Genomic DNA, 12,220 nt, shown 5'->3' on the forward strand with positions numbered 1-12,220 from the left:
CTTCATATTGAAAAGATTCCAGGGTTAAGCCCTGGCTCATGTTAAGGTACAACACAAATTCTAAATATCTTAGATAATACCGTAATTTCAGGCAAATGAAGACCAGTTACATAAAGGATTTGTCCTTAAGTTCACAGCCAGGAGCATACAAAGCCTTTCTGGCAAAGGTAAGCACTCCCCTTTGTTCAAAGCTTCACATCAGAAGGGGTAAATTAGACATACAGACTGAATGTCACACCAAATCTACAAAGGTCCTGGTCGGCCTTGCAGATAAAACTGAAACCTTCACAGGCTGGTACCATAATATACACCAGTTGCGGGGACTAGATGGAAATCTAACATGAGAATGTACTTGTAGAAAGTCAATAGAAGCCTGTGTACTACAGGTACAGTTTGGACTCTGCTCATGTCTTCGGCTAGAAGAATGATTGCATCCATTAACATAAACCTACAACTCTGCATTGTTTAATCTATGAGAATGATGAAGTGCAGTTTTGTCTTACAGAGACTGTTTTGCAGTTTCTCATTTTTGCCACTGTCTACATAGCCACAGTCTCTCACCCACATCTGCAATATAGGGATAATATTGGTAGTGTTGTTTTGTGTTATCTTCCACCAGTAGGTAAAGGCTTTTGCTTTGTTTTGCCTTCCCTCAGTGATCCCTCCTTCCTAACCAATGCTTTAATAGCAGCTTTTGATTGTTTATATTTTAACTCTGTTTTTAATTTGTTTTAATGACGTATGCTTGGGGGGTATTAATTGTAATGGTTTTAAAATGTGACTTTAGCATGTATTTTTAAAACGTTAGCTGCCTTGGTGGCCCTTGTGAGGGCAGAATGGGATATAAATTTTGTAAATGAATTATAAAGAAAATAAGATTATATATATGAAAGTCCATGAACACTTGCAAGCATTATGCAAGTACTAAATAATAACAATAAATACATCATTAAGATGTGAAAAACAACCATGAAGATGAGCAAAAGCATCAGTAGCCAACTTTGTCTCAATTTATGACATTCTTCTTATACTTTTCATGACTAGTCTACACCAAAGTAATGCTATACAGAAAAGTGAAAACCTTAGTGCAGGAAAACCTGGGTTCAAATCCCCGTTTAGTTGTGAATCTCACTCATGACCTAGGGACTGTTTTTCTCTCAACTTTATTTTTATTTTATTTATTTAGTTGATTTGTATTCTGCCTTTTCCTGAAAGCTCAGTGTGGATAACAATAAAATAATAATTGCATATAAAAATCCATAATATATCCTATATATATAATTCCCTGACATATTGGCCATTTCCAGCTCTCCCATTGGCTGTGCTGTGTGCTCCATCAGCCATTTGCCCATCAACCACCACTCAAGAGTAGTCTTGTGTCATTGGCTGGGTGCTGGGTCTGCTCCTCTCACCCACCCACTGCCAGCCTGGACACTCTTTCCTCACAGAATAAACGATCAAAATGGCTATCTGTCCTGACGAAGACACTTCTCCTTCTTGGCTCATGTGGGACTAACTTTTCCCCCAGTGGCTGTTGCTAGGCAACCAAGCTTGGTTCTATCAGTAAAAAGGCAAAGGAACTGATTGGGGTCAGTCCTGACTAAGGTTGCCAGCTCCACATTGGGAAATTCCTGGATATTCTGTGGTGGAGTCTAAAGAAGCCAGAGTTTGGGGAGAGGAAAGGCCTCAGCTGAATAGAATGCCATAGAGCCCACTCTCCAAAGCAGTTTTCTCGGGAAGGAGGGGAGATCTGTTGTCTGGAGTTCAGTTGTGATACCCAGCGATCTTCAGGCTCCACCTGGAGGTTGGCTACCCTGGGCGTAGCAGTTAGCACTTCAGAGCAGGGTCTGCTAGACCCAGGTTCTTGGTGTGAAAGTTGAGAGGGTGATTTCGGACCAGTCACAGACTTTCAGCCTAACCTACCTCACAGAGTTGTTGTGTAAATAAAAAGGAGGAGAAGAGAATGATGAAAGCTGCTTTGGTCTCCACTGCAGAGAAAGACAGTACTTTTCCTCCTCGGGAATCATTGCTGCCAATCTCCAGGTGAGGGCTGGAGAGCACTCAGAATTAAAACTGCTCTCCAGACAGCAGGGATCAGTTCCCCTGGAGAAAATGGCAGGGTGGACTCTGAGTCATTATACCCTTCTGAGGTCACTTCCCCTCCTGCTTGGGTCCCCACTGAGGAGGAAAAAGACTGTACTTTTCCTAGGTAGAGGCTCCAGGTGTGTGTGTGGGGGAGATGGAAAGCTGAAAATAGAGGGGTAGATAACGGTATGTTGATGGTTGGCTGGGAAGGAGATAGGGTTGCTACCTCCAAGACAGGTACAATGCCACAGACTCTACCCTCCAAACCAGCTATTTCCTTCTGGGGAACCATTGTTGCCAGTCTCCAGGGGAGGGCTGGAGATCACTCAGAATTACAACTACTCTTCAGATGGCACAGATCAGTTCCCCTAAAGAAAAGGGTAAGCTCTGTGTCATTATACCCTGCTGAGGTTGCCACAGCAAATTGATGCTGAGTACCCAAGGCCAGGGCACCTGCCCAGAGCCTCTTTCTAGAGCTTGTTGTATTTATTTCCACAATGGGACTTATTCATAGTAAGATAATAAAATAAAAAAGAATGGGTGGATGAGTTCCAGGAGGGCCAACAGAACAAGATCAGAAGAAGGCCTCCCTGAACAAGACTGTTTTACAATACCGGCGGAAGCTTAGAAGGTCCCTTAGGGCTTGAACCTTGTTTGGCAAGGCATCCCACCAGAATGGGCCCAAGGTAGAAAACAACCTTGTCCTGGTGGTAGCCAAGCGGACCTCTCAGGGGCCTGGCTCCACCAACAAGTTGCATGATGACGAGCACAGAGTACAAAGGGGATTATAGTAAGAGAGCAGGTCCCTCAGATATGATGGTCCCAGACAGTTTAGGGATTTAAAGGTGAGTACCAGCACCTTAAACTTGATGTGGAAACAGATAGGTTGCCAGTGTAGTTGCTGCAGCACAGTATGGATATGAGCATCCCAGGTTACACCAGCCAACAATCTGGCAGCTGCATTCTGAACTACCTGAAGCTTCCAGAGCACCTGTGTAGAGCGAATTAACCTAAGTGAGAGGTGACTGTGGCATGGATCACTGTAGCAAGGTTGGAATAAGACCGGTAGGGGACTAATTGGTGAGTTCACTGTAGATGGTAAAAGGCAGTCTGTGCAATACTACATCTGTTTCTCAAATCAGAGTGAGGTATCCAACCATACCCCCAGACTCCTGAAGTAGTCCAGCAATGTAAGTGGAACCCCATCAACAGCCTGGAGTTGTATGTTGCCAACAGGTCTGTGCCAACTCAGCCATATGACCTCAGCCTTAGAAGGATTTAGCTTCAGACAGTTTTTCCTCAACCAGTCCACCACAGCGTTTAAACACTGGGATAGTCCAGGGAGAGCAGACTACAGCCAAACACCAAGAAGGAGGTAGAGCTGGGTGTTATTCGCAGACTGATGGCACTCCACCCCACAACCCTGATGAGATCAGCCAATGGGCACATATAGATGTTGAATAACACCAGCAACAGGATCCTGAGTAATACCACCATCAAGTGGCATACTAAGTTAACTGCTGCTGCTGACAACAACTTTCTGAGACGTCCCCATAGGAATGAGGAAAACCACTGAAGCACATTACCCTGTATCCCCAGGGAGGTGAGGTGGTCAATCAGTATCGGGTGGTCAACCGTGTCAAACGCTGCTGAGAGATCCAGTAAAATCAGCAATGCTGACCTGTCAAAGGTTGTCAACCAGTGCCACAGGTGCAGGCTCCATCCCACGTCTGAAGCCGGACTGGAATGGATCTAATGTGGAAGTTTCACGCAGGAAATTCTGGAGCTGCTCATCCACTGCCCTCTCAATTACCTCCCCCAGAAATAGCAAATACGAGACTGGGCCACCAGGATCCTGCCCATATTCTTCACAGAAAGTGAGTGGAAGTGGTTCAAGAGAGGACCTGTATAAGCCACAGAAGCCCCTGGTGCATTACCTGTATACAAACTGGCGGCAATCTCTTGGCAGAGCTTCGAGAATTTGTCTGCAAAATATGTCACAAAAATGTCACAGCTAATAGGCAATTCCCTATCATTTTGGGATTCCACATTAGGTGAAATCAGGGACCGAACTGTTCTAAATAATTGTGCTGGACGTGAACTGGGAAATGTGATGAAGGTGGGGAAATAAAATCTTTTTGCCGCCTTCACCGTCACCTCATAGGCCCTCAGTTGGGGTCTATAGCATGTTCTCATCACTTCGTCCCGGTGTAACAGGCCGGATTAACCCCCCGGCCAGAGTAACCCCGGGGTTACTCTGGCCGGGGGGGGATTAATCTGGCCTTTTACAGATGGCCAGATTAACCCGGGGTTACTCTAGGCTAGGCCAGAATAACCCCTCCGGGGTTATTCTAGGCTAGGCCAGAGTAACCCCGGGGTTACTCTGGCCGGGGGGGGATTAATCTGGCCTTTTACAGATGGCCAGATTAACCCGGGGTTACTCTAGGCTAGGCCAGAATAACCCCTCCGGGGTTATTCTAGGCTAGGCCAGAGTAACCCCGGGGTTACTCTGGCCGGGGGGGGATTAATCTGGCCTTTTACAGATGGCCAGATTAACCCGGGGTTACTCTAGGCTAGGCCAGAATAACCCCTCCGGGGTTATTCTAGGCTAGGCCAGAGTAACCCCGGGGTTACTCTGGCCGGGGGGGGATTAATCTGGCCTTTTACAGATGGCCAGATTAACCCGGGGTTACTCTAGGCTAGGCCAGAATAACCCCTCCGGGGTTATTCTAGGCTAGGCCAGAGTAACCCCGGGGTTACTCTGGCCGGGGGGGGATTAATCTGGCCTTTTACAGATGGCCAGATTAACCCGGGGTTACTCTAGGCTAGGCCAGAATAACCCCTCCGGGGTTATTCTAGGCTAGGCCAGAGTAACCCCGGGGTTACTCTGGCCGGGGGGGGATTAATCTGGCCTTTTACAGATGGCCAGATTAACCCGGGGTTACTCTAGGCTAGGCCAGAATAACCCCTCCGGGGTTATTCTAGGCTAGGCCAGAGTAACCCCGGGGTTACTCTGGCCGGGGGGGGATTAATCTGGCCTTTTACAGATGGCCAGATTAACCCGGGGTTACTCTAGGCTAGGCCAGAATAACCCCTCCGGGGTTATTCTAGGCTAGGCCAGAGTAACCCCGGGGTTACTCTGGCCGGGGGGGGATTAATCTGGCCTTTTACAGATGGCCAGATTAACCCGGGGTTACTCTAGGCTAGGCCAGAATAACCCCTCCGGGGTTATTCTAGGCTAGGCCAGAGTAACCCCGGGGTTACTCTGGCCGGGGGGGGATTAATCTGGCCTTTTACAGATGGCCAGATTAACCCGGGGTTACTCTAGGCTAGGCCAGAATAACCCCTCCGGGGTTATTCTAGGCTAGGCCAGAGTAACCCCGGGGTTACTCTGGCCGGGGGGGGATTAATCTGGCCTTTTACAGATGGCCAGATTAACCCGGGGTTACTCTAGGCTAGGCCAGAATAACCCCTCCGGGGTTATTCTAGGCTAGGCCAGAGTAACCCCGGGGTTACTCTGGCCGGGGGGGGATTAATCTGGCCTTTTACAGATGGCCAGATTAACCCGGGGTTACTCTAGGCTAGGCCAGAATAACCCCTCCGGGGTTATTCTAGGCTAGGCCAGAGTAACCCCGGGGTTACTCTGGCCGGGGGGGGATTAATCTGGCCTTTTACAGATGGCCAGATTAACCCGGGGTTACTCTAGGCTAGGCCAGAATAACCCCTCCGGGGTTATTCTAGGCTAGGCCAGAGTAACCCCGGGGTTACTCTGGCCGGGGGGGGATTAATCTGGCCTTTTACAGATGGCCAGATTAACCCGGGGTTACTCTAGGCTAGGCCAGAATAACCCCTCCGGGGTTATTCTAGGCTAGGCCAGAGTAACCCCGGGGTTACTCTGGCCGGGGGGGGATTAATCTGGCCTTTTACAGATGGCCAGATTAACCCGGGGTTACTCTAGGCTAGGCCAGAATAACCCCTCCGGGGTTATTCTAGGCTAGGCCAGAGTAACCCCGGGGTTACTCTGGCCGGGGGGGGATTAATCTGGCCTTTTACAGATGGCCAGATTAACCCGGGGTTACTCTAGGCTAGGCCAGAATAACCCCTCCGGGGTTATTCTAGGCTAGGCCAGAGTAACCCCGGGGTTACTCTGGCCGGGGGGGGATTAATCTGGCCTTTTACAGATGGCCAGATTAACCCGGGGTTACTCTAGGCTAGGCCAGAATAACCCCTCCGGGGTTATTCTAGGCTAGGCCAGAGTAACCCCGGGGTTACTCTGGCCGGGGGGGGATTAATCTGGCCTTTTACAGATGGCCAGATTAACCCGGGGTTACTCTAGGCTAGGCCAGAATAACCCCTCCGGGGTTATTCTAGGCTAGGCCAGAGTAACCCCGGGGTTACTCTGGCCGGGGGGGGATTAATCTGGCCTTTTACAGATGGCCAGATTAACCCGGGGTTACTCTAGGCTAGGCCAGAATAACCCCTCCGGGGTTATTCTAGGCTAGGCCAGAGTAACCCCGGGGTTACTCTGGCCGGGGGGGGATTAATCTGGCCTTTTACAGATGGCCAGATTAACCCGGGGTTACTCTAGGCTAGGCCAGAATAACCCCTCCGGGGTTATTCTAGGCTAGGCCAGAGTAACCCCGGGGTTACTCTGGCCGGGGGGGGATTAATCTGGCCTTTTACAGATGGCCAGATTAACCCGGGGTTACTCTAGGCTAGGCCAGAATAACCCCTCCGGGGTTATTCTAGGCTAGGCCAGAGTAACCCCGGGGTTACTCTGGCCGGGGGGGGATTAATCTGGCCTTTTACAGATGGCCAGATTAACCCGGGGTTACTCTAGGCTAGGCCAGAATAACCCCTCCGGGGTTATTCTAGGCTAGGCCAGAGTAACCCCGGGGTTACTCTGGCCGGGGGGGGATTAATCTGGCCTTTTACAGATGGCCAGATTAACCCGGGGTTACTCTAGGCTAGGCCAGAATAACCCCTCCGGGGTTATTCTAGGCTAGGCCAGAGTAACCCCGGGGTTACTCTGGCCGGGGGGGGATTAATCTGGCCTTTTACAGATGGCCAGATTAACCCGGGGTTACTCTAGGCTAGGCCAGAATAACCCCTCCGGGGTTATTCTAGGCTAGGCCAGAGTAACCCCGGGGTTACTCTGGCCGGGGGGCTAATCCGGCCTGTTACACCGGGTCCTTCACCAGATTTGCTCAAATGATCTATGCAACCTTTTCATATCTCTCTGCTCCTAAGTATACTATAGACCTAAGAGAGAACGAGAGCATAGAGGGCATTGGAGAGCGATGGCATCAATGGTGGCCCAAAGACTGACAAACCAGTCCTTGGTCCGAGCATCAAGGGAATCACCAACAGAGTCTTGGACATAGATCCCACAGAGCATTCTGGAAACCTGCTGGATACATAGGTCTCTACGGGCAGGCATAAATCTGCCCTTTGCCCAAGCAGACGGGAATCGCAATTCTCAACTCTGCCTGAAAAAGGTAATGATCCATCCATGACACCAATTGTGCATGAACTGTGGTTACTGGATCAATCCCTGCACAGAAAATAAAACCCAACATATGGCCTGATTTGTGTGTGGGAACTGAAGCAATCAGGGATGCTGCCATGGCAGACGTGAAGTCTGAGGCCAAACCCGATAGGGTGCTATCAGTGTGGACAATGAGATCCCCAAGTCTTGGGGTTTCCTACCATGCAGGTGGACCTGGCTCAGTGGCTGGCACCACACAACCGGACCACAGTTTTCCTAGCCTGAGGCTGCTGGGGGAGGGGGGGGGGAGCTGAAGACAGACAGGCTAGACTGGCTGTTGAGCTGGAAGGAGACAGGGTTGCTAACTTCAAGTTAGGATAATCTAGAGATCTTGGGGGGGGGGGGCACGGACCCTAGGGAAGGTGCAACTATTTCCTCCATGGGAACTAGGGTTGCCAACCTCCACGTGGGGGTTCGAGATCATCCAGAATTACAACTGTTCTCCAGTTCCCCTGGAGAAAATTGCTTTGGAGGGTGGACTCTCTGGCATTACACCCTGCTGAGGTTGCTTCCCTCTCCAAATCTCACCCTCCCAAGGCTCCAGCCCCAAATCTCCACGAATTTCCCAACCCAGAGCTGTCAATCCTACGGGGGAACTGATCTCTGTAGCTGGGAGCTCTGTTGTGATTTTAGGAGATCTCCAGGCTGCACATGGAGGTCAGCAACTCTGGAAGGAGAGAAGGAAGGGTGAAAAGGGGAAAGGCTGTGGTGGCTTTTTCAATAACGGGAAAGAGGAAATAGTGGGGGAGGGAAAAATAAGATGTCTCCCACAAGTCCTTGCAGGTTCCTGCTTGAAAGAACATAAAAGCAACCATTAACACAAAGGGCAGGAAGGAGGGAACACTGATGCCAGATGAAACAATAAACGTCCTTACCAGCTGGTGAAAGATGGCAACAGACAGGGAAACCTCTCCAGAGAGTTCCAAAGTTTTGGCACTATGACCAAGAAGGCCCTTTCCCAGGTTGCCACCCACCTGATCTGAGAACATGAGGGCACCCAAGGAGGGCCTTGAAGAGGACTGTAGTGGTCAGGTAGGTTGATAAGGGAATAGGTGATCCTTCAGGTATGCTGGTCCCAAGTCATATATGGCTTTAACACTAACACCTTGAATTGTGCCCAGTAACAGACTAGGAGCCAGTGTAGATGGATCAAGACTGGAATGATACAGTCCCTATGACCTACTCCAGTCAACATCCTGGCTGCAGTATTCTGCACAAGTCAATTTCCAAACCCTTTTCAAGAGCAGCCCCATGCAGAGTGCATTGAAGCAATCTAACATAGATTTAACCAGGGCATGCACTACAGCGGCTGGATCTTTTCTGTCTAGGAAAGGAAACAGCTGGCTAACCAGTCAAAGCTGGTAAAAGTCACTCCTGGCCACAGCTGCCCACGTGCTTATCCAGCAACAGGCCTGGATCCAAGAGCAACCCCAAACTATGGATGAGTTTCTTCAATTATCTTCTTATGCACTGGCTGAAAAGGTACGCGAGAAAGCAGATTTGGGATGCCTCTGAATAAGACAGATATAAGTGGGGACCCATAATACTTGCGGGGGGGGGGATTCTTCTATCATCGCTGCTGCCAGGCTGGCGTGGCTCCTAGCCACCCCCCTCATCTCTGCTGCCACCCAGGTCCCTCATTGCCAGCTTGGGTCTGTGGTAGCGAGGACTGCTGTATCTCTGCACCTGACTTCCTAGGTTACAGCTTGCGGGGGGCCGCAAGGACTCATTATTGAGTATTACAAGTTGAAAACACTCAGTATATCTGGGGTTAAATGTTTGTTTATGTTACTCACAGGAAGTCACATGTTTCTCATGTAACCAATGTTCTTTAGCTGTAGGATGCCCAGGAATTTTCTCCCTGATCCAGGAATTTGATTGGGACTAAAGTGTCAAGGTGTATTACCATTTTATGGCTTCTCTTCCCGTCTTTGTTTGGTGTTCTGAAGGCGAAGAGCAGCCATAATCTCTCTTCTAGTTTTGTCTTTGTAGAGTAAGGATGTAGCTGATTATGCTCTGTTGTTATTTTCATCCCAGTTACCCTTCCCATGCTAGAATTTAGTAAAAACTTTGTATTTTAATCACACATGGATTCTGAGTCTGAATAATTTTACTCTGGCTCTGCTGGACTATCTTATCTCTGCTAAATACCATTTTTTCAATATCTCACTATCACCCAACACTCATGGACCCCGATTTCCTTCCAGCAGGTGGGCGGGTTTGCTGGCTCAGAGACAGTGAGGACTCCCATGCCTCCCTTGATTCTTTTCTTCCCAGCTCGGAGGTGGGGGGGAGGGCATGACACTCAAAGAGGATGAAGCCTCTCTCTCCCCCCCCCCGCCACTTTCTCACTGGGCCTGCCATGGCTCCCAGGCGGCACTGCAACTGCTGCTGAGCCTGCCACAGCTCTTGGGCTGTGCTGCCCTGTTGCCACTGGGCCCAGCATGCTCCTGGGCTGTGCCAATATAGGGGAATTAAACCCCCAATGTATTTTTTTTAAAGATGTATTTTTCTGCAAACCCAAGGGGTCCCCCAAGTTTTCAGAAACACCTATTTTGGGTATGTATGGTCCCCAACCATGGATTTAGATATCCACAGATGGGGGGCCACACTTGAGATTCCACAGCCCTCATGGGCTATGAGCCCAGCATCACCACAAAACTCTTGCCACTTGCAACGATGCTGCTGCACTGGCTACCAATGATCTAATGTGATCCTGTTACATGACCTCCCCAATATATTTGCCATGAGAGACTGAAAACAAGTGTGTGGTCAAGGGCTGGGGTGACCCAATCCCAGAATCATTTGAATTGAATTTAGAAAATAACTTTGGAACTGTGTTTTGAGAGCCAGTACAGTGAAGTGATTAGAGTGTTGGGATTAGGATCTGGGAGATCCAGGTTCGAATCCCCACTCTGCCACGGAAGCTCAGTGGGTGACCTTGGGCCAGCCACACCCTCAGCCTAACCCACCTCATAGGGTTGTTGTGAAGATAAAATGGAGGTGCTGAGAATAATGTAAGCCCCTTTTAGTCTCAACTTGGGAGAAAGGCAGGGTATAAATGAAGTAAATAAATAATACAGTCTGCCAACATCCTATCCTACTGTAGCAATACTCTGATCCTAACCACATTCCAAGAAACTATTATCAGCAGAACCCGGCTTCTGTATCATGCTCCTTAAGATCTGGTCTGAGGGATTTTCTATAATCACTGTGGGGCAGTGACTGTGGCCACTCAGGAATAGCCTTGCAAACACTTTTAATATGGGACACCTGTGAGGGTTGCCAGCCCCCCCCCCCGCGCAACTGGCAGGGGATAGGGGGGTAGGATTGGCAGATGCAGGTTGGGAAACTCCTGGAGATTTCAGGAAGGAGTCTGAGGAGGACAGGGACCTCAGTGGGGTACAATGTCACACAGTCCACCCGCAAAAGCATCCTTTTTCTCCAGGGAAACTGATCTCTGTAGTCTGGAGATGAATTAAAACTCCAGGGGATCCCCAGGTCCCACCTGGAGGCTGGCATCCCTAGACACCTCACAGAGCTGCCTCATAGAGTTAAGAAGTTCTGCAGATCACCAGACACGCCCACTCCCCCAGAAGCCCCAAATGTTAGGTCAGCCTTTCCCCTCCACATCAAGCATTGCCAAAGTAAAGGTCAGGCAGCAAGGTGGGAATAATACAGAGAGACTCATCCCTTAACTTTCAGAAAGCGCACGAGAATCCCCTATCAAGGTGACGGAGGTCCCCTTCACTCTGAAATCCGTGAGTTAAGAATTTGTTTAAAATGCTTGAAGTGTGCGGCGGGGGGAGGGGACGTCTCCCTAACTCAACGAAAAAAGCGACTCAGCTGTGCCACATGGGGGTAAACGCCAAGCGGTAGCCATCGCCCTGCAAGCCCAACCTACTCCCCAAGCTGAGTCCCACGCGCCGACCTGCCTGCCTGCTTACCGGTAAAAGAGTCCGGATAAATAGACTCCAGGGCCTCCAGCTCATTGCGCTGTTCCTCGCCGTAATCAGTCATGGTCCCCCGCTGCCGGCCATGGAACGTTCAGACGTGCAAGCGCCTCCGCCAGCAGAGGGAACCCGACGGAGCGATGGAAGAAAGCAGAGGGGAGGAGGGGGACTCAGGCCAGGCCGGTTCCCGCGTGCGCAGTGCGCTTCGCTACCGCCTTGACTTGTGCTGTTCGTGCAGTTGCAACTCTCCAGCCTGGAAGGGATCTGTTATTCTTAGGTTGACTGCTTGTGCCTACTGCTTCCTGGTACAGCTCCCCCGCGCTGTGTGTGTGTGTGTGTGTGTGTGTGTGTGTGTGTGCTTGCTACCACCGAGAGTGTACTTGCGATATCGCTGCGTCGCCCGACTTTTGGAAGCGTTCTCAGTTCCGGGGCATCCTGAAACAAATGACAGGAAATGGGTGTTGAAAGCCATTGCTTTCTCCCGAATATGTTTCAGCAACAGTGGTTGGTTGCTTGCTTGCACTTCGTTTCTTTCTTGGTCTTGCGAAGAGTAGACAAAAAGAAAACGGGGGTTAGCATAGAATAATCGAGTGGTTAAGGAAATCAAACTCAACCGAACGTACGCCTTTGCAAC

At 49.9% G+C, this 12,220-nt stretch overlaps 1 protein-coding gene across 1 annotated transcript in view; it reads right to left on the bottom strand.

The window, feature by feature from the left end:
• The window catches only part of RWDD1 (RWD domain containing 1), a 27,564-nt gene extending 15,738 nt beyond the window's left edge, over positions 1 to 11,826 (bottom strand). The window contains exon 1 of the mRNA XM_015409074.1: positions 11,581 to 11,826. Within this exon, the coding sequence (XP_015264560.1) occupies positions 11,581 to 11,653 (73 nt within the window). The 5' untranslated portion in view covers positions 11,654 to 11,826. The remainder of the gene's footprint in view (positions 1 to 11,580) is intronic.
• Positions 11,827 to 12,220: the final 394 nt, after the last annotated feature.

This window comes from Gekko japonicus, unplaced genomic scaffold (assembly GCF_001447785.1).
Source record: "Gekko japonicus isolate JY-2015 unplaced genomic scaffold, Gekko_japonicus_V1.1 scaffold50, whole genome shotgun sequence".
In the NCBI taxonomy this organism is placed as follows: Eukaryota; Metazoa; Chordata; class Lepidosauria; order Squamata; family Gekkonidae; genus Gekko; species Gekko japonicus.